The sequence below is a fragment of the Rhinoderma darwinii genome, chromosome 5 (genome assembly GCF_050947455.1).
Source record: "Rhinoderma darwinii isolate aRhiDar2 chromosome 5, aRhiDar2.hap1, whole genome shotgun sequence".
In the NCBI taxonomy this organism is placed as follows: Eukaryota; Metazoa; Chordata; class Amphibia; order Anura; family Rhinodermatidae; genus Rhinoderma; species Rhinoderma darwinii.
The window spans coordinates 317474388-317500247 of record NC_134691.1 but is presented as its reverse complement, the minus strand read 5'-3'; the positions used below and the strand labels follow the sequence as shown (position 1 = coordinate 317500247).

The window sequence follows — 25860 nt, the reverse complement described above, 5'->3', positions numbered from 1 at the left end:
TGGGCTGTAGAATTTTTGATAAAATTTCTTATTTTCACAAGAAATAAAGTACCCCATTTTGTTGCCCAATTTGTCCTGAGTGCGGCAATACCCCATTTGTTGTGATAAACTGCCGTTTGGGACCATGGGAGGGCTCAGAAGGAAAGGAGCGCTATGTGTTTGATGGAGTACAGATTTTGCTGGATTGGTTATAGGGTGCCATGTCGCATTTGCAGAGCTCCAGAGGTATCAAAGCAATGGAAACCCACCAGAGTGACCCCATTTTGTAAACTACACCCCTCAAGGAATTGATTTATGGTTGTTGTTACCATTTTCACAGCACGTATTTGAATAGGGCTGTGAAATTAAAAAAATGAAATTTTTTCCAATAAGATGTCATTTTTGATAAAAATTTCTTATTTTCACAGGGAACAAAATACCCCATTTTGTTACCCAATTTGTCCTAAGTGCGGCAATACCCAATTTGTGGTGATAAACTGCCGTTTGGGCCCATGGGAGGGCTTAGAAGGAAAGGACCACCATTTGGCCTACTGGAGCTTTTCTGGTGCTAAGTCATGTATGCAGAAGCCCCTGAGGTTCCAGTACAGTTGAAACCCCTGCGAAGTGACCCCATTTTAAAAACTACACCCCTTAAGACATTCATCTAGAGGTCTAGTGAGCATTTTGACCCCACCGGTATTGTGTAAAAGATAATGCGCAGCAGATGGTGCAGTCTGAGATTTGCAATTTTCTATATATTTATGCCATTCCAGTGTCCAATATATTGTGCCCAGCATGCGCCACCAGAGATATAGACCCCATAAACTGTAATGTGGGTTCTCCTGGGTACGGCAATACCATACATGTGGCTGTTATCAGCTGCCTGGGCACATAGCAGGGCTCAGAAGGGAAAGGTGAGGGGGATAAGCTGTGCGGAGTGCGTCAGGGTTGATTAAAAATCTAAGGGATGTATGATACATTTTAAAACACTTTCATACAAAGCCCTTGTTTTTCGGGACACGTGTCCCATTGATATATTGTGTCCTCCCTTATCCCCCTCTTATAGCAGACTTTGCACCTCTTTTGACTTTTTCCCTTCTTTCCACCTAATGACCTCAGCATTTAAAGGGTTACATGGTCTCTACCATCAGAGCAGGAGCCTGGCTGTCGTCAGACAGCCAAGCACCCGCTCCAGCCTGCACGGTAGAGAAGGGCGGCGGCCTAGCGTTTAGTGACCGCCGTGAAAAGGCGTATTGGTGGTCACTAACGTGTTAATATTGTTTTACCTTTTTAATCGTTGTAGGTATGCAGTTACCCATGCCGGGAAATCCATGTGTTGGCTGATATCATGAAATGCCCAGTATCCCTTTAACAATAAGCAAAAACATAAAAACCACCAGTTAGTGACATGGTGAAAATATTTGAAATCAATCCGGCCCAAATTCTCATTGTAATGAATCCTAATAACACATCAACAGAAGAGTATCATCAATATCATAGTAACATGCCAACACAGAGTAACAGTTATCATCAGTTTCTGAAAAGTCAATTCAAAGGTGACAACTAATATGGCGGAACTTCCTGTTGTCACGTTGGCAAAAATGTCCGCCACAACAAAACAGAAAGATACCGATACTCTGTTAGTAAATAAGATACAATGACCAAACTTTTGCTAGTGCTCTAACATCTAATTTACTAATATATTACGCTTAATGTGGAAACCCTATATGACAATAATCTTTAAAGAGAACATATCATCACCTGTATGGTACTTGTTTAATTATAAAAAGAAAAAAAAATGTATTTGAAGAATTTTTAAAAACAGCTAAATGGCCCAATTCTCCGCAAGAGTCAGATCCAAATCTAGTTTTTTTTGGTTCTGGCATTCCCTTTGTCCTCCCGCAATCCCCTACAACAGTCTACAGACTCAGAATGCAAGATCATGCTGGTTACCGTAAAATTTCACGATCTGCTATATTAATACAGTAATTGGTGCTCTTTTAGACAGAACGCGATATCTATAGGCTGCCGTGATGGATTGTGGGAAGATGCAGGTGATATGGAAAATCACCAAACCCAGAAGTTTGGACTCGACTATTGCGGAGAGTCCGGTCATTTGCAATTTCGAATGACATGTATTTACTGAAATATTTTTTTTATTAAGGGGTAAATGTATTTTTTAAATAAAACAAGTACCCCATTGGTGATGAGAGGTACTCTTTAAGTCTATGGCCACTTTAAGAAAAAACATGTGTCGATATTGCTGTATATAAGACTTGTTTTATTTGTGTTGCTGTTGGACGGTACTTCTTAAATTTTCTACAATTGGAAATGGAGGTAAACTGTATAACAGGTCTAGTCTTGAATGGTTGTGTTCTAATCCTATAGCACTCTGTACCTTCCGGTGCGTAAGGGCTCATTCGGAGGAACGTGATTCTCCTCCGTGTGCTGTGCGTTGAAACAACGCAACAGCACACGGACCCATTGATTTCAATGGGGCTATTCACACATGCTTGAATTTTTACACAGCGAGTGTCCGTTGCGTGAAACTCACTGCATGTCCTTGTCGCCCATTGAAGTCAATGGGTGCGTGAAAACCACGGACAGCACACGGACGCACATCCGTGTGCGGTCCGTGTTTCACGTATCAATTACATTGACAAAAAGAAACAAGGAGTGCTTGCAAGTGAGTGAAAAAAACACATGCCACACGCAAAGCACACTTATGCAAAAATGCAACGCACACGGACAGATTTACCCACGTTTTTTACGCGCGTAAATCTGTCACATTCATGTGAATGTAGCCCAAGTAGGCTTCCACGCCGGTATAATATAACAAAACCTTAGCACTCCAGCATATTTTAAAAAAAATGTATATTGTTTGATCCATATAGTAGGTAGTTACCCAAATTAAATATAAAGTTTCGGTCTGAACTCAGACACTACAAAGTAATACAAAATAATGTTGTAAAAAATCAACTTAGCAAAAATATACATAAATTGTACTATATATACAAATCCATCCTGTTCTAGAAGGAAACAAGGTCAGGCATAGCACTGCAAACCAATACAGTTATAACTGATACACATATTATATGCGGTACACAAGCGAATCTAATGGATCGAGCCATAATCAGTCACATGACAAGGAAAGTGAGGTAACAGGAGATGGCACCAGTTATAAGTCAACCATATATAGTAAGGTATTAATGATGTTACGATATGTATATTACAAGCCGTCTTAGTAAATTATATACCTATAGTGGTGCAGAGAAATAAGTATAGGAGACACACAGAATGCACAATCTCTGTATTACACACTGAGGACTGTATATCCTTTTGTTATATATCAATTCCGGTTAGTCTACATTTCTCGCCTCATCGTTTTTTGTCCATTACATCATTATAACCCTTGACCTGCATTCACCCCTACATAAACACATATATACATACTATATACACACTATGATGATTAACTTACCGTATATGGCACCTTTAAACCACGCCCCCTACCTGACGAACAACTGTTTGTCCAATCAGGACTCTATGCTGTCACCATAGACCTTTTTACATGGAGAGACCGGCACTACGTCATTATGTCCGTCAACCTGTCACGTGACCGGCAATAGGACTTAAATAGTGCGAGGATGCAAACATGGGCAGCGCCATTTCCTAACAGCGACTGAGGTCACATGCGCCGCCTGATTATATTTCTAGACACAACCGGGTAAACATTAACCGTTCTATCTCCAATAACCTCCTGGTATAACCTTCTTTTATGCTGCATGCGTCTACCCAACTTTTGGGCCACTGTTCACCGTGTCCTACGGACAGCTGCACTACGTGTCTGCACAGAATGACAGGGACTGAGCTGCAGTACCAGGCACAACCACAACCTGTGCCTATGTAAACAAAGAAGAGGCCTGTTTATTCTACTAATCGCTAGGGGTCCTGGGTGTTGGACCCCCACCGATCAAATATTGATGACCTATCTTAAGTCCAGGAAAGCCGCTTTAATTCTACAGATACCTCAGGAATGGTGAGATTCCTTAGCTCGCAGTCTGTTATCTCACTCAGCTGTCGAAATGACATAGTAAAGTCAGCCCTTGTATCTTCCATCATCTGTAAGAAGATAAAACAAAAATACAATATGATCTGCTGTTGGATCTGAACAGTTTATTTACCCTGTGATCTGCTGAATATCACGTACATTAAGAAAGGACACAATCAAGGTCAAGTCTTCCTCCCTTTCACCTGAAAATCCCAGTTTGTCCCTATAAAGCTCTATGAATCTGTAATCAAGGAGGAGATCATGAAATGGGTTTTATTTGCCAACAATGACCATTAGGAGTTAATTCCTAATAATGACATACCTCTGATAGTACAGGTCTGGAAAGCCGGCAAGAATTTTTGAAGCCCTGATAACAAATAAGAAATAACAGTCAGTAACGCCGCATGCAGATAAGGTCTCGTTCACATCTGTGTTGGAGGCTCCGCTAGGGGCTTCCGCCGCAGATCCGGCCAAAGTTACCAGAAATAGTGCAACATGCTGCGCTAGTGTTTCCGGAAAAACCACCGACACTCTGACAGAGCCTATTAAAGTCTATGGGTTCCGTCGGCTGCCGGTGGTATCCGCGGTGCAATGGAATGGGCGTGTCCGGTATTTTCGTTGCTCTGCTCCTATGACGGAATACCGAACGCATGTAAAGGTAGCCTAAACGGTGTGTATACCACAAATTATTTTTTTCACTTCTACAACACATCTGAGGCCCTGTTCACATTACGTCTATGCTTTCTGCGGAGTGTAAAACGCTTGAATATCAAAAAAAAAAAAAAGGTATTCAAACGTATTCCTCAGTCTATCCGCTGACTTTAACAGGCCAAACGTAGTCCAAAAAAGTATACTTACGACTGTGTTTGACCGCCGTACACAAACGTAATGCTTTACATTTGCATACGTTAAACACAAACTTTTCTTAAATCCTTTTTGGTAGAAGAAGAAAAAACACATTTTAACGATTAAGTATAGGTTAACTGACTTTACAAACTCATGCAAACGAATGCCTATACGGGTTACGTATACGTCAAAGAATCTGAACAGCGCCTAAAATAAATGAAGCAACTTTGCAAAATGTCTTGATTAAAATAAATCCTACCTTTTTGTGTATACAGCTCTTATGCAGACCTATGGGTCTCCATGGTTACAGTACGCAAACAAAATCTGTGTGTAGTCTGATCCTGCAGTCATGTGTTACTTCCGCCTGTACCTTTTTCTAGACAGCAATTCTATGCGAATAAACAGTGTGTGCGTGTCGTGTTTGGTAGAGAGGCCTAGAGTCCGGAATATGCAGATTTTCAGCCAAAATCCCCTCCCATTCAACTTGGTATTTTGTATTGTTGTATGGTAGATCTGTTCATGTGCAGGATTTGAGAGGGATAGCAATGAATGAGCATATATGTTCCGCATCAATCAGAAAATGGGTATGGCAAAGGTTACAGTATATGAGTGTGGGAGGATGTATAAGAATCCTGACTGCTGCACTATAATACCCAAAGAGAAGTTTTTGCGGCTGACAGATTCCCTAGAACAGTGAAGCGGCAGCACTAGGAAAGAACTGCGCCACTTTATATCCAGTCGGCTCTGCTTGGAGTTTTCTAGAGACCGCATGGTGGACCCATTTTTTATTAATCTTTTTATTTTTGGAAAAAATACTCCTTAAAGGGACTGTCTAGTTTAGAAAACCCATTTCATAATACCTTATTTGGAATTTCTAAATTAATAGAGGGGAGTCCCTCATTCAGTAAAATCATCTATTAGCCAGAGCAGATGGAAGCTACTACGAGGGTCTCTCCAACTGGAGGACCGATTACACAGACTTTTTGTTTTAGATGGAAAACTGTGTAATGCTTCACTTCCCCTGTGGTGGCGCTGCTAAGGAATTGAACTCTTGCTACTAGATTAATCCACAGATTACAGTTGATCGCTGAAGGTCCCAGCAACAGGATAACCTGTGATCAGCTTATCATTGGGAATCCTTCTAACAAAAAGGGATTGTTCAAAGGGGACCACCCCATGAATACATGTGCTCTTACCATCTACAGAAGTTACCCTGAATGAGGCTTCGGATTATGCTTCCAGTGGGCTGTCGTGCTGCTTTTGAACGTGGGTCATTCTTCTTTTGCAAAAATAAACACCTAATTCCATCTGTCATTGGTCATTTCTCAACACAACATTTTTCAAAGCTGTCATAATACTTCAAGCGATTTAGTATCAACATGTTCAAAGGGGCAAAAGAACACACATACCCGTCATCAGCAATCTCCGCTGCCACCATACCAGTATCACGGGGTCCTGAGGGTAGACAGAATAAGGGTGTTTTTGACAGAGGGGGAATTACTCACATCTGTTTTTGGATGTTGTCCATCAGGGGGGTTAAAGCTACAAGCAGCTTGTTCAGATTAAACATTCCAGCGTTGGCCTGGTTTCCGATCCGGTACCTCCCGTCATCGTCAGATGTGTTTGGAACGTAATCTATTTAAAGAAAATAGAGCACAAATTACCAAGGTACCGAAGAAAAAAGGTAATTTAAATAAATAGTAATTGCAGCCATTTCAACAATAGACCTTATTTCTGCCTCAGTTACTTAATGGGAAACTTAAAGGAAACCAAAGTCTTCCCATTCACAGCGCTGCAAGCTATAGGGTATTTATTTTCGCAGGAGAGGCCGCAGATTTCCAGATGCTCTCCACCATCGTCCTCCTCGCAGACACAGATTGTAAGGCAATTGATTGTTAGTAGTACGTAATAAACGTTCCCTGTTATGTTATCCAGAGTAATCTGGGTAAGTTGTGGCAAGCACATAATGCTCATCTATCATCTTGAACATTTGTTTTCTTTGGAAAATATGTTAAATCCTTCCGTGCCAGGGGCAAGGATTCCAGATTGCGTTTGTGTTCTGCACAGAAGGTTAAAGGGATTGTTATAAACAAGACTATGGAGCAGTGGCCACATGCAAATGATGCGTATTACGTGCGGATTTGCTGCGTGGATTTTCCTGCAACAAATCCGCAGCGTAAGGACTTATTTACACGAGTGTATTTCACATCCGTGAAAACACGCGCTTCGCACGGACCTATGCAAGTGAATGGGACCATTCAGACACTCCGCTGCGTGAAACTCACTGTATGTCCTATACTTGAGCGTTTTTTGCGCATCACGCACCCATTGAAGTCAATGGGTGCGTGAAAATCACGGACCACACACGGACGCACATCCGTGTGCTGTGCGTGATTCGCGCAACAGTTGCTCAAGAAATGAAGGGAAAAAGAAAACCACCTCCTTAATTTCATTTTGTAAACATCAAAACCGCGTGACATAAGGATGGCATATGCGCGAAAATAACGCAGACACGCACCAAACACTGATGACACACGGAACTGCAACGCGCGCAAAACGCACACGTTCGTGTAAATAAGGCCTAGTACAGTACTAGCAAAGTAAATGAGTTCACAAGTAAGCTCAGCTACACGTTATGGAATTCGTTTTTCTCGTAAATTGACCTATGGTGTGGACTTTAAAATCTCCAGCATGTCAATTTATCTTTCCTTCTCAGAATTGTATTTGAGTATTTTTTAGGAAAAACTTTAATCCAATTAAAACCGCACCGTTTTCCGAATCAAAATGTAAAGTCTGCATCTAAAACCGCATTAAAAAATTCAATATTAAATGTGAATTTTACCTGCGGAGTTACCTGCGTTTATCTGCGGTTTTGATGCAGAATTTCTGCAACGTGTGCATGTAGCCGTAGGCTAGACTCACACATCGCGTATTTGTTGCAGATTTTTACGCAGATTTTTGAGCCAGAAGTGGATCCAGGGGAAAGGATATTTCAGATTCCTTTTAACACCACTTCTGACTTTAGCTTCAAAATCTGCGAGAAAATCAGCAACAAATAAGTAATGTGTGAATCCAGACTTATAGTGGTTTACGATGCAGAAGTGTGTAAAACATATTTCTGCAAATATTTAAGATTATTTACCCACTAATTCATCCAAGAGGGAAAGAAACATTATTTGTGCCAGTTAAAGGGGTATTCTGATTTCAGTAAAAAAAGTTCATGAAAAATGAATCAACTTTTTTGTATACCAATTACCCACAGTTTTTGATGTACCTAAACGGCAGCTAGCAAAGATAGTGGCTCCCAAAAGGCAGTTAACTATCAACCCTTCTATGTACATTAAAAATGGTCTTCACCAAATAATGACCAATGTGATTTAATGACACTAAAAAGTTAATAGGTCCAGGACATTATGTAAATCCCTCTGCTGGTTATATACCCTTGACCAGCTCATTATTCCAAAGCATACATAGAACTCCTTACCGCAGCTAGGAGGATCAGAGAATCAGTATCAGCAGGCAGTGGAAACTCACCAGCGTCATAGTTTTCCATGAAACCAAAAGGACCATAATCAATAGTGATTGACAGGAGGCTGAAGTTATCTGTATTGCATACACCTGCATTAAAATCAATAGAAAACTCCTATTAACTCTTGTCTTACTGTTGTAATATATTCCATTATGTATTTAAATGGACACTAACTTTTAAAACAATGTATGCTGATCTAATATACCTGATATAGAACAACTTTGTAATTTACTTACTGTTAAAAAAATATATATTTTATCCATGCAAATTCTGGGTGAAGTTACTGCCACTAGGCATGTCCCTTCCTGTATTCTGATGCCCAACTCCTGTTTAAAACAATGTCGCTCCCTGGTTACAAAGCAGAATCGACAGGCTGCAGAAGGTGGGGGTGTCTCTTCACTGCCTGCCTATACAAGTCTATGGAGAGGGGGGAGGAAGATGGAGCAAAAAGAGGGAGTCAGTAAAACACATGCTACATACAAGTTTATGGAGAGGGGAGAGGGAGCAGGGTGCAGAAAGAGACACCGACATGCTTCCTATAGAAGTCCATGTAGAGGGGAGGGGAGCAGGAGGAGGGAGCAGAGAGAGGCAGAGACCCAGATGCATTGCATATACAAGTCTATAGAGAGGGGAGGGGTGAGCAAGAGGAGGGAATAGAGAGAGAGTGAGTCAGCAACAGACACGCTGCATGTAAGTCTATGGGGTGGGGAGGAGTGAGCAGGGGAAGGAAGCAGTAGCAGAGAAAGAAAGACACAGGCTGCTGGTAAGAGTTATATGTCACCCCAGTGCTGGATTCTCAGCTACACTGCTCGTTACTGCTGTATAACGTCCCACAAGCTGCTGCTGTTTCTTTATATGTGATAGATAGAGATAGGAGAGCAGGATTCTCCTCTTCTATGTGTGCAGTGTATAGAAGACATTATAGCAGTTAGGCTCCGCCCACTAGCTCAGAGACAACTGAGAAATAAAGAGCCTGCAGAGGGGAAAACTGCCAAATAATGCAGAATACAAGTCATATAATGGCCAGAAATAGTGTTATTCCTCATGTAGACACATGAAACAGCCTATTCTAAAAAGATACTTGAAAAGTTAGGTATGCTTTTATTATTATATATTCTCTGCACTGAGTTTCATATACAGTGGAGGAAAACATTTTGGGTACAGAATGACATGAAATGATCAAATCATCATCAAATAATCCATTATATTTCATGACCAATTATGTATAACTTAAATTAAGTACTTTGCACGATTTACAATGTCATTCATATGATGTTGTCTGCTGTGTTATCAGAGAGGTTTTAAAGCAGATTTTATTTTCTTGGCTACATCTAATGGCTGCTTCCTGGGAGCATAAAACAACGACTCGGTGACCCATCAATCTTTTATTATCCACAGTTGTCGGAGTGGTACTGACAGTGGTAGCGCAACAAACATGTATGAAAACGGCTATTTTGCCAATAGAAACCAATGAAGGTCAATATTTAAAAAAATCAAAGCTGAAATGTAATTGATGACTTTGGCTTACATGGTCACTTATTCTCTCACACAGATTTCGTGATTGATGCCCAAACTTTACCAATCAGTCTGAAGCTGGCCACATATAAAACAATTTTAAGGCCCGATCCAGCAATCCCATGAGAATAGGAGTCACTGTGCATGGGCATAAAATGTATTTCTATTTTGTCAATTCAATAACTCCTTTATATTCTGTACTTTGCGCATGTTTATCAGATTGTTTTGTCGAGGTTCAAGGTAGCCAAGCAAAACCAGCGATCCTCTAATACATGAATCACCTGATAACACCAGAGTACTTGACCGGAGCCGGTATTGTGCACCTTAGCAGCAGATTCCGAATATATTTTTACTGCTTGATTCATTCTTATCAAAGAGATCCAGGTAACGGAAAAGAGCGGCCCTGGGGAAATCAATTTCCCAGCGGCTGCTTGCCCATCTCCCTTAGCAGAATGCAGATGCTACTTACGCTACCTGTATTCTGTCAATGGAGAGAGCAGGGACTCCTGTATTGTGCTGAAAGGGAGCAATGTCGATTACACAATACTAAGGGAACTGCTGTTTCGTAGCCCACATCGGCCGTCCCGGCTAATTTGAAAGGTGGAATAAGGCTGCATGCTGGGCTCTTTTCCCCAACAAAATGACGGAAACCACAACATAACCCAACTGACCCCATTGTAAAGGTGGGCCAAAGTCGAAACAGAACCCATAAGGTCCAGTAGCAGACAGTCCCATCTGAAGCTACAGTTTTGCAGATTACTTGCTCCTGGGGTTTATTACCTTTTAATGTATAAATAATACCACATTGTGCAGCTGGAGAGGAGTCCTCAATATCATTTACTCTTCCGAACTCAAGTCAGTACTGCAGGAGACTATTTAAGGCTCTGTTCACATCTGTTTATAATGGAAACCACACCGCTATGAGCACTTATATTTTGGAGGGCGAGTTGTAGTTTTCATTGGTACCATTTTCGGGTACATACATCTTTTAGATTACTTTTAAATGCTTTTTTTGGGATTACCAAAAAAAAAGAGAGTTCTACCATTATTGTACATGGTTATTTATTCATTATTTTTTTTTACAGCATATGGCGTTCACAATGATATATTAAAAAAATGTCATTCCATAGTATGGGTCATTACGGATGCAGCCATAAAAATGATGTGTAGTATTTTTATTTTTTTATTTTTTTTTCATTATAAAGCATTTTGAAAGTGGAAAAAACACATCATCTAAAGGGTTCAACGGCAGGGATCTGAGTTATGTTCCATCCTGGCTGAGAGAGTTGAGTGTAAGGGTATGTTCACACGGCCTATTTTTGGCCATTTTTCGGGAAGTAAACGCCTGAAAAACGACAAAAAAAATCGGAAGCAGAACGCCTCCAAACATCTGCCCATTGATTTGAAAGGGAAAAACAGCGTTCTGTTCCAATGGGCCGTTTTTTTATGCGGCGGTTTCGAGCAGTTTTCATGGACTCAATGGAAAAAAGCTCCAAAAACGGCCATAAAAAACGCAGCAAAAATCGTGAGTGGCTTAAAAAAACGTCTGAAAATCAGGAGCTGTTTTCCCTTGAAAACAGCTCCGTATTTTCAGACGTTTTTGAGTTTGTGTGTGAACATACCCTAAGGGTAAGGCCACACGGTGCGGCCAAGTTGCATTTATGTTGCGTGTTTAAATTGCAGAAAGTCATTTTTCAATGGAAGTCAATGGTGAAATGTTTGTTATGGACAGACTGCTGCTATTATATCACAATGTGTTTTTTGTGCGGTTGAACGTATCTTCATAACGTCCGACCGCATGCGGTTAATGACCGCGCTGCCAAAGTTGTTGCTGAACTGCTTGCGTTTTTGCTAACCGTTCTGCAATGCATTGTAATGAACTATATACAGGCAGCACCTAACAAACCTCAACACCAGTGAATACTATGTCCATAAACTATTTCCATTTAAAAAACGCAACAAAACTGCAGCATTACAGGGACAAAAAAACGCATGCAGTTGACCGCATGCGGTTTTCAAACGCAACAAAACCGCAACAAAACCACGTCAACGACACACCGTGGCCTTACCCTTAGATGTATAATAAAGCCACCACCCATAAGTGGGGCGGCGGTTCGTGGGAACCAGGGCCTCACCGCAACATTCTATCAAAGCTAAAAAGTGTTAGGCCAGGACCACACGTACAGTTTTGATGCAGTTTTTGGCTCCGTTTTTTTAACCAAACACGGGAGTGGACACAAAAGAAAGGAGATGTATCGGTTCTTTTCTTTATACCTTTCCTTCCTTTTGGATCCACTTCTGGCTTTGGCTAAAAAAAACTGAGCCAAGCCAAAAAATGCACCAAAAGCTGTGTGTGTGTGTGTGGTCCTGGCCTCAAAACTTAGATAATAATAGAATTGCTCCTATGCATCTAAAAAAATATATATATATAATAGTCTGGAATTTTTTTTATATTTAAGAAACTTTGTTGGTCCTGAGCAAACTGGATTAAGAGTGAGATACTGTATTAACTTAAATTGAGTAAATTGAATAAAAATTGAGTGAATATTAACTTACCATGTGCAAACCCTATGGACATCCACCGTGCAATCATATCTGCAGTCTGAGACACTACAACGTTGAAGAAAGCCTGCAATGATAAGTCCTGTTATACACCATGCAAACACAGCCACTGCAGCCACCCACAGAGCTTACAGTCAGGCACATACACAGCGGCCATCAACCAATGATGAGGGAGGCGGGAGGATGTGGGGAGAGGCGGGGAATCGCTCTAGTCCACTGTACCTTCTCTTAGTGTCTATCAACCATGTAACTATGTAACCCAAAATGTCATATTTTTGTGCCGTTTGGTATAATAGCCCAGCAGACCATCATTATATTATGCTGCCCTTCAATAGGGCACCATATTCTGATGGCAGATTCACTTAAATTACCCGAGAGAAGTGGTGTCGGAGTAATTTTCTAGTAGCTCCTGAAAAAGATGAACCTTTCCGAAGAACGAAATGTGAATGTTAAAAGGGTTGCCCAGTTTAGAAAACCCATTTTTCATACACTCTATTGGGGAATTGTGAGATAATAGAGGGGGTCCTCTGTTCATGATTCTCATGTCTTGGCCAGAGTGGAGAGCAGTTAAAAAGAGTGTCTCACCCTCTGGAGGACCTGTCCTGTCCTGCATTACACAGACAACCCATTGATTTGAATGGCCACTGTGTAATGCTTCATTTCCCCTGTGGTGGCACTGCAGAAAAATTATACACTTACTGCCAGGTTTCCCCACATAATACAGCTGATCGTTGGGGGTCCCAGCAGGTGGACACTTTGTGATCATCTTATTATCAAGGGAACCTTCTAACAAGTAAGTATTGTCCACAGTGGAGAAACCCTTTACTGTGGCAATCAGGGGTCATAACTGCTGGAAAACAACTTTTAGCTGATAGTTCTAATGCGTGTATGGTTAGCACAATATAAACATGAATATTCATTAAAGTAGACACATTTATGTTTTCTCAACTATATTTTGCCTTTAAACTAATGGGATTGTTAAATTTTGGGTGATTCATTGTCAAAACTGAATCCTCCTATACCTGTAAGCCCTTTTAATAAATCTTTCAATTACCTTGGGTAACTGGATATTACATTTTGTCAATATGAGAATCCATAACTTTTTATTAGATCCCTACTGATTTCCTCAGGACAAGTGGATAAAGTTACAGCTGATGGGAAACCCTAAACATTTGTTATGAGAAACAGTTTGACCAAACTTACATAATGCAGGGTTGTCGCAGGATGACAACCCATCCATTGCCCTCTTAGGCTTCGTGTCAGGGTCAAAATGACGGAACCCTTGCACAACTGAGACAAACCGAAACCATTGGCACTGGATCCATCACCATTGAAATCAATGGTGATGGAAACGGAAACCTATGGTTTCCGAATGTCTCAGTCAGGGTCCCGTTCTGACGGGAAGCTCCGACGGAACGTCACACCGGGACCCTGACACAGATGTGAACGAAGCCTTAGTCAGGTTCTGACATCAGAATGTGATGTTTATACAAATATTATTTGAAATATAAAAACTCCATTGACCTATATTATATATACAAATAATAATAATAATAACAACAACAAAAAATACATTATATAGGGGTGTGATCTCACCAAAATTCTATTGGGATCTGTTTGGATGATAGATGGAAAGTTTTCTTTAATGATAAAGTCGACTAATTCCCTAGAAAACAAAATGTATATTGTAAAAGAAATATAGAAGAAACATGGACTGAATGTAGCCACAACATAGAGATTATATTTTTATAAGCATTCACCTAGACAATTATTTTCTTTCCTGTATAACTGATATATTAATCAAGCTGCTAGAATATGAACTTATTCTCATCACTTGGCACAATTTCTATTCAATAATTGCTAAGCAGTAACCTGTAAACTTCAATCATTACAACTTGTGATGTAAACTGCTGCACTATTTTTCTTAAAGGGTACATCTAATCATACATAAATGAATCCTTCATCCTAATAAGAAGTAATGGAGGGGTCAGAGGGGCCATAATCACTTTTATGTTCTCGTCCTCAACTGGGCTGTATATAATCTTTCAAATGTTTTTGATGATCCTTTCTGCCCACTTGCGATCATCTGTAATATGTGTTGAATTTCCCTGCAGCACCACCACAGGTGATAGGATGCATTACACAATTCCCTATGCTGTCTGTGTAATGCCCGGACGTGCTGAGTCCTCCAGAGCAAAAGACACTCTTTGTAACCACTCTCTAAAACAAGGAACCCCCCTCTACCAACTTAGAAGTTCCTAATATGATATTATGGATATACTAATCCAGGTAATGCCTTTAATCAAAGTGGGTAGTAGAGGTGCAAGCAAATTATTTGTATTTAATCTAAGCTGGTACCATAAACCTAGTAGGTATAATGGCACAGGTCATAGCTTTCAACCACAAGTAATTTTACAACTCGATCAGCAGTCTAGAACTCACTCCTCATAACCACTCCACAACTTTGTCCTGTTAGAAACCAAACTGGGATGGTCATTCAAGAGTTATGCACAAGAGGGTGGTGTATAAAAGCAAGAGAAAAAAAAAACCCAGTGGTATTACCTATGGCAATTGCATTTCAAGTATCAGCTACAATCTGGTTTCTGTGGGAAGCTAGAGGGTGGCTGGCAGGGCAGTTGGCCTGGGCGCTATTAGATATGGATGGGGAGGTGGGCGTAGGACGTGGGATTGTCGAGGTCCTGCCTTCCCCCTCCTGCTTTAGTTTACATTGGCCGGAGCTTCCTGCTGGCTGTTGTAACTAGATACAGGTTATTCCTTCCAAACAACAGTTATACCGTTATATAGTGGCTTATCTCCCACGGGAACAAAGGATCAGGCATTATGAAATCATCTGCAGTCGAGGTAAAGTTAGGAGACCCCCACACACGTTAGATAGTTGTCTGGTGGTCCTACCGAAATCGGCGGGTCCAGCTGACTTTCATGTAATGTGTATAGGCACCTTAAGACTTCAATGCTTCACAAATGTGATTCCAAAAAAACATTGTAAGAATTGTTAACATGTTGATGTAAATAGCCCTTAGCAGGCAGCGTAGCGCAGGTGGAGGAGATATTAAAATATTTCTATGAGCAAATGAGTTTAATTACCTAATCAACAGGATCTTCAAAGTGAATCTCCACCTTTAAACCTCATGTAGTTTTTAGGTCCAACATTCTGTGCGGATTAATTTCTTAATATATCTTTATACGGCCGGTTTCACACAAGCTTAATAGGAGCGCATCTCTGCACCCGTATTACTGCTGCAAATCCCAGCCCAATATGGGTGTATTGTCCGAAACTAGGAGCATTGTAGGTCCCTATGCTGCTAGTTCGGGTCAACAGACCCGCGGTTCGTCCAGGATTCCCAGCCATAATACAGGAGCAGAAATGTGCCCCTATCACGTTAGGTTAAAACTGGCCTAGCAGTCAAAGCTCTGTTTTTTTTGTTTTTTTTTATACAAAGCTCCAAATTACCTGCATAGACAACTCCAAATTCCCTGCATAGACAATAAATAACTTCAAATCCCCTGCATTGGCTCACATTTACTAAGCAGTTTATGCCATGTTTTGCGCCCCAAAAAAGTTGCAAATGGGACATGCGATAAAATTGCAGTAAAGTTTGTGACTTTTCTCGCCACTCGTGCAGTGGGCATGGTCTTCATGGAGGCGTAGTTTAGTTAGATTTAATATGTAAAGGACATTAAGAAGGCGCAAGTTTTGGCACAAACCTATGCCTGCTTATAGTAATCGTAGATTTGATTTTCTTCCTGTCCGACAAATTTATTAAGAGGTGTACCCCTTTTAATAAATTTGGAGCAAATCACTGGCCTCAGCAATCTCGTGCTATGCACCACTCAGGCCAGTGATTGGCTGCAGTGGGTATATGTTCACGTTATTGCTGCAGCATAGTAAACAAAGACCAGCAGAAGAGGACCATAGGAGCGGCAGCGCTGCAATGGTGGGGAATTATTTTAGGTGAGTAATGGGTCTTTTGTTACTTTTTGGCACTCTCTCCCCCACTGTGGCCAATTTTTTTCCTATCTCGGAAAATCCCTTTAAATCATATGCAGTAAGTTCATAAACATCCTCTAGTGGTGGCTGAATGCAGAGAGAATTGTATTATTTAACTTTATGACTATGCATGGTATTTGGAGCTCTGTATCATAAAAACTGAGATATGATTGCTGTGAAGAAACATTAAAAGATGAATCAATTCCAAATTTTGGATCTATTTATTTTGGACAAAATGGTGTTCATTCATTTTAAAACAACCAAGTATTCAGAAGTATTGTATGGAATAGTCTTTACTGGTCACATCTCAGTGTGAAAAAAGCTTTGATTTGATCACTTATTGAAACTAAAAAAAAGTTTTAAGTAGAATATTTTTCCAATATTCCCCTTACCTTAACAAGTGAAATTCCCCAAACTTAGTCAAAATTTCAATTGAACCAAAACGAAACCAGGATTTGGCAACTCGCAATACCACTGCTCCTATATAGGAAGGAAAATGATATAATGATCACTATGCTTCTGTGGTGCTTCATTTGTTCATCTGCTGGTTCTACTGCTTCTGCCATTTTTTTTCCCTTATAATCACATAAAGTGGAATATAAATTTCAAAACGTGCAACACTGTAGAATAACTGTATGATGATTTGATATTTTGATATTTTTTGTTTTATTTGATTTTGTATATCTTTGGGTTATTGACTTTCTGTGAGCTATTGTCTTATGAATTATCATGCTTTTCAATTTTATATATATTATATATATATATATATATATATATATATATATTTATTGTGAGATAGTGACAGGTAAAGTCATTGAGGGAAGGTACATTTCCCCTGTTGTATGTGTCTTGGTCTCCAGGGAATGTTTAAAATGGAAAGCTCAGACTTCACAGAGCTGGATAGTTTGAAAAGGACCTGGAGTTGGACTGGGGAAGAGTAGGGTGGATTCCCAAATCTCTAGTCCATCTCTGTCATTAGGACTAGACTGCTGGTCAATGAGCTGCACCTGTGTGCCTAAAAAGGTGCAGACACAGGGTCGACTGGAGCACTTATGGGTCTGACTCCAGAGGGTATGGTCACGCGCTAATGTAAGAACGACTGTAAAATACGGAGCTGTTTTCAAGGGAAAACAGCCTCTGATTTTTAGCCGTTTTTAAAGCATTAAACGTTTTTTGATGCGTTTTTTATGGAGCCGTATTTGGAGCTGTTTTTCTATTGACACAATAAAAAACGACTCCAAAAACATCTCAAGAAGTGACATGCACTTCTTTTTACGGGGCGTTTTTTTTAAACGGTCGCGTAAAAAAATGCCCCATCTGAACGAAACGCCGATTTTCTCATTGAAATTAATGGGCAGATGTTTGGAGGCGTTAAGCTTCCTTTTTTCAGGCGTTTACAAAGTGTTTACGTCTCGAGAAACGTCTGAAAACATATATCCTGAGTCTGGGACATTGTCTGCTGTCTGTGAGTAAAAATGTGAGTTTCCAGAGCCTAGTAGGAAGGTACCTGGTATAGTCAGGGACTGCATTTGTGTAGTTAGTGCTCAGCCGAGCAGGTTTCTTTTGTTTTTGCCAGAAATGTAAAAGGCTTATTTTTTCTCATTTTGGACTATAAAAATAAAACACAGACACGTCCTGTTGGGACTATATTTGCTGCATCACTTTCACTTACTGCTGTGAACTTGCTTGCCTCGCTCCACTGACGCTAAAACCCTCACAATACGTATACATTTGTTGGTTTGCTATCTTTGTCGAACATTCCCTAAAACCCACAGATATTTTTAATGTTTGGCATTGGTATTATAACTTATTGGAGTTGCCTATTTTCTAATAAATGGCTGTCAGATGTAGTAAAATTGCGTTATGATATTTAGCGTTAAGTTGATTCTGTCTCCCCATAAACAATGGATAAAGTAGGAGCGCACATACGCGACCGCCGCTCCATTCAAAATCCTCCTCATATCGTGCAGTGAGGAGGAACAGGGGTCAGGACCCTTGTTCGAGTGATTGGTAGGGTGCCCAGTGGTGGGGGGCCCCTAGCGATCATACATTTATCACCTATCCTGTGGACAGCTGATAAATGTTCTTAGGCTGGCCTTACATTTCCGATAGCGGTCTTCTGAACGATCGTTCGGGCGACAGCTATTCCTCTTGACTCCCCCATATACATGCAAGCCGAGAGTGCATGTGTTCTCAATAGGGAGAAGGGAGAAAGCTGCTGACAGACTCCTCTGGCAGCGGCTTATCTCCTTGCAAACAAAAGGATCTGCTGTCGGAGGAGAGTTGGGACACGACCATACACATTAGAGGGTCGGCGGGTTCGGCCGACATACATCTAAACTGTATGGCCACCTTATGTGGGGAAACCCCCTTGAGGATGACATCAGCAGCATATACAGCTGTCTCCCAGTACATTATCACTGCACATACCCCGTTCTTTCTTCACATTCCCATTGTAGAACTGATCCCTCCAGACTACATCACGGCTTACAACAAGGCTGTTTTACAGAACAAAAAAAGGTCATTAATATCAGATCTTTAGGATTGAAGAATTGATTTATATTATTCAATCATTGATGAACATGAAACTCCCACATCAAGAGGTGCAGCAGCAGCTAAAGTGTGTATTATTGGTAATAATGTGCTCATTATTAATTATTAAGAATATTAGGTCACCCCCAACCCTAAACGAGGTATTGGCCGCTATTATAGTATTGTATAGAATAATTACTATACTACCTGTTCAGATATGGGAATGTCATTCATTTCATATAAAATGACTTTTCTTGTTCCCATGAAATAGCTGCTACCACTATGTGTGGGTAACCGGTGCGTTTTATTAAATACCTCCACCTTATGTGATAAACGTTATAAGTGGAAGCTGAGCAAACTGCCCATTGGGAAGTAATTGGTTCATCTGCAAGACAAACTTTGGATGTATACAGGTACCTGGCCGCTCTGCTGGTGGGAATACCCAGGTGGTGCATGGCCTCACTGCACAGGAACTCTCTTACAGAGGAGCGAAGCACGGCTCTCCCATCTCCACTCCTAGGATCACATAAAATAACAAATATTAAGACTATAATGAGTATATTTAGGCCACGTTCAGACGTGGTGGATTTTCAGTGCAGATCCTGCCTTAAAAATCTACAATACATATGAATGGGATTTTTAATAAAGCAGTAATTTTTTGCTACGGATTGGAGGACATGCCGCAGATTTTCAAATCTGATGATTATGTCACGGATTTTGTATCAGATTTGTGACAAGACCCTTAGCGAAGTCATTGGCTTGTCCTGGGCGGGTGCTATAGAGGGTGCATAGGTAGCAGTTACATCCAGGACCTAATGTCCGGGGCCCTCTGCCACATGAGTAGATATCAGTATTATAAATGGCACATGGTAGGTGGGGGTCTTGTTACATATTTTGCATTGAGAGCTTTAAGTTACACCTCTGACTTGTTCTATTCAACCTCCTCTTAGTTATATCTGATGGTATGTTAGGAAAGCTGGGTGACAACAATGTGGCCATTATTATAACGCTAAAGAGGTTACCCAGCTTTCCCGGGCTCTGAAATAGTTTATCTGCCTTGTAATGCAGTAATACATTACATTACCTCGTATTATTATCAAAGTAGGCAGACAAAATCCGTAGCCTAGGAAAGCTGGGTGGAAACTTTTATGAGATTTTTAACATCATGACAGGAGAGGGCAATTTAATGATTATAGTCACTGGTCTGTTATCTTGATTTTGCTTTCTTCTTGTAAGTCCATCAGGTTTCCATCAGAACTGCTTTGTATACTATTCTGACCGCCAATGAGCAACGGACACCTGACAAACAACTAGTGGAAGTGTGAACAGAGCCTTAGATAGTGTTAAAGTACCAAAGAGCCGCTTGACCTATACATAAATCAATCACACACATTAAACATACTGTCCATACAAATACTGTGTGTTACCTAGAATAAGGGGTTTTTCCTGATCCTTTTAACTGAAGTTCCCATCTTTCTCCGTATCTGCCAGAAAGATTCGACATATTAAAACGGAAAAATAAGAGAGAGAGATATTTATATTGTATACAAGAAACAAAAGATTGGAGCAGCACTGTGGTTCCACGCCAGCAAGGCCGGTGCTGAGCTTCAAACGAAGGAGTGAACCCTTCCATGTACGATAAACGTCAGATAAAGAGAAAGCGAAGCAGCACTCAAAAACAAATGGGTTTATTCATCCAACATCCACTACAACGTTTCACCTTCTCTATGAAGGCATTTTCGAGATAACAGCAGGGACCGCGCACGCGCGTTACAATAGAACAGTCCTTACACGGCACGTTACAAGTGACGTGTCGTATACCCGGAAGAGAATTGAAGATCAACACAGCGGCCAGAGAGTGACGTCACCCATCAGGTACCTTACGGCGGCAACTGGAAACGGGGCCAATTTGGAAAATTTAAGTATATTACAAATAAATTACAAACATTAACACATAGTCATTTTATCTCGGAAAACCCCTCTAATGTTTCCGTATAAGGAAAAAAAGTAATGGGACTGTCACATACACACATACATAGTTAGCAGGCGATGAAGTGTCGATGTGGAGACCTAGCCTTAGGGCATCTGGACCCCACAGGGTGTTTCCTGCTCAGGACTCCCCTTAATTAGCCAAAGCGGAGAGCCACTAACTAAGGCTCTGTTCACATCTGCGTTGGGGTCCCATGCTGATGTTCCGGCTTAGGTTTCCGTCAGAACGGGACCTCGAGCAGACACAAACTGACACCGATGGAAACCAGAGGTTTCCGTTTCCATCACCATTGATTTCAATGGTGACGGTGCCGATTGCCCGTGGTTTCCATTTGTCTCTTTTGTGCACCGGATCCGCCGTTTTGCATGAAGCAATAGCGTAGTCGACTACGCTATTGCTTCCAGCAAAACGACGGGTCCGGCGCACAACAGACTCAAACGGAAACCACGGGCGACGGCTCCGTCACCATTAAAAGTATTGGTGATGGTAACGGAAACCTCTGGTTTCCGTCGGTGTCAGTTTGTGTCTGCTCGAGGTCCCGTTCTGACGGAAACCTCAGACAGAACGTCAGAATGGGACCCCAACGCAGATGTGAACAGAGCCTATGAGCTCTGGCAGATCTGATCCGTCCATAAATGTCCAGGTTCACTACTGTAGTGGCAATGTATGGCCCTTCGTTGCTTCCATTTGCAATAACAGCGGACTGCCGGGCGTTTCTGACGACAGACCCAGGTCGGCTTCAATCTAAATAGGGTTTGTTGTGGTGAGACAACCGCTTTAATGCTGTCAATGTGAATCAGTAGTTTTATCTCTGTGCAGATGTTGCTGTATATTCTGCTGACACGCAAAGTCTTGATATATATATATATATATATATATATATATATATATATATATATATATACAGGTTTTAGGCTGTGGTCACACATGACATTATTATCATACGGGCCAGATGTTACATGCTAGTAAACAGGATTTTTAACCCTTTCACTAAGAATATGAGAGTGCTTTAATTGCTTAGGTGGCTGGGTAATTTTGATCTGCAACTGTTCAAGGATCACATCTACAAAGAGTAATTCACTTTTTATTGGTTCCCCACTTGAAATTAACATACATCATGTAACAAGTGATGATGACATAAATGACAAAAAACAAAAGAAAAAATAATAATATAAGCAATACGAAATAATGATAATCATTCACAAAGGATCACTAAAGCATAAATTACAGACCCAAAAAGGCCCCCAAGACTTAAATATAAATATATTATTATTATTATTATTATTATTATTATTATTATGTTATATTATTTATTGGTGATTGAAATCTTATCAGACCTCATTATTGGCATATGTAATAATAAGATACCTGTTGATGTAAGTGGCAATTATATGTGCTCTGCCATCTCCCAGCTGGCCTGCCCAAACGCCAAACTAACGGGACACAAAGCAAAAAAAAAAAAAGAATAAATAAATAAAAACAACTTGCAAAAACTTACCATGTCTGTATTATAGAGTAACTGTCTGACATGTCATAGTGACATGACAGAAGTTTTGATCGGTGGGGGTCCAGGTGTGTATACCCCAACCGATCGCTGAAACGATGAGCTCAGCCGAAAACAGCGCCCTTTCGGCTGTAACGGTATCCTCTTCTTTTTTTGAGACACAGGGTTAGCTGAAGATGAGTTTATAGAAGTCTATAAGTCTGTCTTCAGCTAACTCCAGTTTTCCGAAAGGAGCTAAGAATACCGTTACAGCCGAAGGGGCGCTGTGTTCGGCTGAGCACTTCTCGTCCTTCGTTTCAGCGATCGGTTGGGGTCTACCCACTAGGACCCCCCACCCATCAAAACTTCTGACATGTCTCTATGAAACGACAGTTACTCTTTAACAATCTCTATAGGAATAGCGTAGATCTACAGACAAAGATTCCCTAAGGGCAGAAACGACAAAAATTTGTAATCATTTGTATAGTCACCTGGTAGCCTCCGTATCGATGTGTCAGAGGAAGAAATCCTGAAATTGATCTATCGCCGCTAACAAAGTGGAGGAAATCATTTGTGTTTGCAACAGAAATGTCTAGGTCCAGCAGATTCTCTAGTACATCCTGTGAAAAATTATAATATATTTTCAGCGCATTATTTTAAGTACCATATAAGATGCAATAACTGACATGGCCCAGATAGCTGTATACACAACAGAGTCATCAGGTAGTGCATGTTGTATGTTTCAGGAACTGACATTGTGTACATACACTAAATGGAGACGATATACAATTGCAAGAAAAAGTAAGTGAACCCTTTGGAGTTACCTGGATTTCTGCATTGATCGTTAATAAAACGTGGTCTGATTGTTATCTAAATTAGAATTATAAACAAGCACAATCTAACTAATCTTATAACACACACAGAGTTGTACTGTTCATGTCTTTTATTGAGCACACTTAGTAAACATCCACCGTGCAGAGAGAAAAGTAAGTGAACATCGGTGTCAATGACTTCTCAAAGAGGTAATTGGCAAAAGGTGATTAAATTAAGGAAATGACATTAGAAGTGTGGGTTTCACAGGTGCTTTATCCACGAAAGGGAACCTGTCACATTCAAACTGCAGTCTAATCTGCAGGCAGCATGTTATAGAGCAGGGCTGAACCGATTGATATCTAGTTTTGTAGGAAAAGACTTAGTATAACTTTTAAAGATAGCTGTCAATCACTGAATAAGACCGCCCACTGGACTCCTATATATAGAAAAAGCAGATTTAGATCTATAAATTACAAGTTATACTAAGTCTGTTCCCACCAAACTATATACAAATCTCCTCAGCTCCTCCTGCTCTATATAACATGCGGTTTGTGGATCAGACTGCCTTTTCAACATGACGGATTTCATTTAAAGGGACTCTATCACTAGTTTAGTAATATCCAATCTCCTAGCTAATCTAATAGGCGCTGTCACACTGATAATGCTAGTGAACATTGTGTCCCAAAACGTTTATTATTTTAAAAGTTATGAGCTTTTTTCTAAATATGCAAATGAGACAATACTAGACAAGTGGGAGGTAACAGCAGCGATTCTCCTGTGGTGGAGCCTCTGACGCTGTCCTATCAGCATGAAGCTGCTTCACACAGTGTGAGAGACTAAAGCTGGAGGGAAGGGGATCACTTAAAACAGCCATATCTCGGGCTGTGGACCACCTAGACCAGTGATTCTGGTGGCATGAGATTCTAATCTTTCATATGACACCAGTTCTAGCTGTGAAACAACCGGAGATATCGCCAGTTGAAAACACAATCGGGAATGGAAGCTGTATACTAAATGATCGGTCTGTGTTGCTGGGCAGGGAAGGGGGAGAAGCTGTACGCTGATTAGACACCGTCATACAGAAAACATTTCATCGACCCAGAGTGAAAAGAAAAAAAGTCACCTCCTATTTAGCTATTAGAGACAAATTAGCATATTTAGAAAAATGCTCATAACTTTGCAAATAATAAACATTTTTTAAAACAAATTACACTGGAGTTGTCAGAATCACAGCGTCTATTAGATTAGTTAGGAGATAGGGAATTAATAATCTAGTAACAGATCCTCTTTAAATAAAGGCACACAAAGCCTGGTTACTGACAATTCTGTTCTTAAGAAAGATGGGTTAGGGTCAGCCATGCATCGAGGCAAATGACTTTCATGATCTAGAGACGTATGATGATGGAAAAAGCTACAAAAGCATTGCTAAAGTCCTGGTGACACAACAAGACAATGCCCCAAAGCACAACAAGTAAATCAACTAAAGAATGGCTGAAAAAGAATAAGATTTGTGTTTTGAAATGGCCAAGTCCTTATATCGATAACTGCTATATAAATACTGTAGACAGCTGTCTTTTTTTGGTCAGGGCCCTGAGATCTTATGATAACTAGCGGGCTCTTGTGGCTTTACACTGTATGCTTTGGGGATTTATGGGATCACTGATGGGAATGACAGGAGCTGCTGGACAGGAAGTTCTGATCTGACTCCTGCGGGTCCATTTACATTTTATGCGCGCACCCTGTAATGCATTTTTTGCCCTTATTTTCAAATAGTTATATTTAGTTATTTATTTTTGGGAGATATTTCAGTTTAAACACATCATATTAGGTCCGTTTTTAAAAAGGTATTCCCATCTGGCAAAAGGAGGACCTGCTGGTGGTGATCAGTTTGGTAAGCATATAGAGCTGCTGTATACTGCAGAGCGTGTCACCAACCGTAGCTATAGTCTGCTCTACAGAGATCCCGATCTCCATAACGAGCACTGATTGTAAGTTAAGGGTTCTTCTTCAAGATCTACAGATTATTAGAGCTCTTTGTACTAATACAATTTGAGAACCTGTGGCATATGTAACTAAATTGTGTATAAAGGTAGATAATTTAGTATACCAATAGGCACTGTATATAACATTGGGTCCCAAGGACTAACCAGTTAAAAAATGGAAATGACTAAATGAAAATAATAAAATACCCAATACCATTTGCTACATAGACCTTAAATGTCTCACAATGGTGGAGTCTGTGCGCTTGGACCTCCACTGATTTCCAAATCTATGAATGGCCTAAACCCCTCTGGTATAATTTAAATGGACACTAACTTTTCAAACAACTTATGATAATCTAATCGTTTACCTGATATAGATCAACTTTGTAATTTACTTACTGTCAAAATGTAGTTATTATATCCATGCAAATTCTGTGTGAAGTTACTGCCACTAGGTGTCTCCCTTCCTGTAATCTGCTGTCCACCCCCTGTTGTCAAACAAATTCTGTCTTCTGTTACAGGGGGACTGCAGAAGGCGGAGGGAGAGGGGGAGCAGGAGGAGGGAGTAG

At 40.6% G+C, this 25860-nt stretch overlaps 1 protein-coding gene across 1 annotated transcript in view; it reads right to left on the bottom strand.

The window, feature by feature from the left end:
- LOC142652087 (protein nucleotidyltransferase YdiU-like) overlaps positions 1-25860 on the bottom strand; it is a 35301-nt gene that overhangs the window by 5111 nt on the left and 4330 nt on the right. Inside the window, exons 4-17 of the mRNA XM_075827526.1 lie at positions 22988-23116; positions 22382-22446; positions 20451-20507; positions 19441-19539; positions 18922-18989; positions 16884-16971; positions 14079-14148; positions 12477-12549; positions 8411-8494; positions 6382-6511; positions 4353-4397; positions 4190-4271; positions 4009-4101; positions 1266-1345 (exon numbers count right to left, since the gene is read on the bottom strand). Of these exons, the coding sequence (XP_075683641.1) occupies positions 1266-1345; positions 4009-4101; positions 4190-4271; positions 4353-4397; positions 6382-6511; positions 8411-8494; positions 12477-12549; positions 14079-14148; positions 16884-16971; positions 18922-18989; positions 19441-19539; positions 20451-20507; positions 22382-22446; positions 22988-23116 (1163 nt within the window). The remainder of the gene's footprint in view (positions 1-1265; positions 1346-4008; positions 4102-4189; positions 4272-4352; positions 4398-6381; positions 6512-8410; positions 8495-12476; positions 12550-14078; positions 14149-16883; positions 16972-18921; positions 18990-19440; positions 19540-20450; positions 20508-22381; positions 22447-22987; positions 23117-25860) is intronic.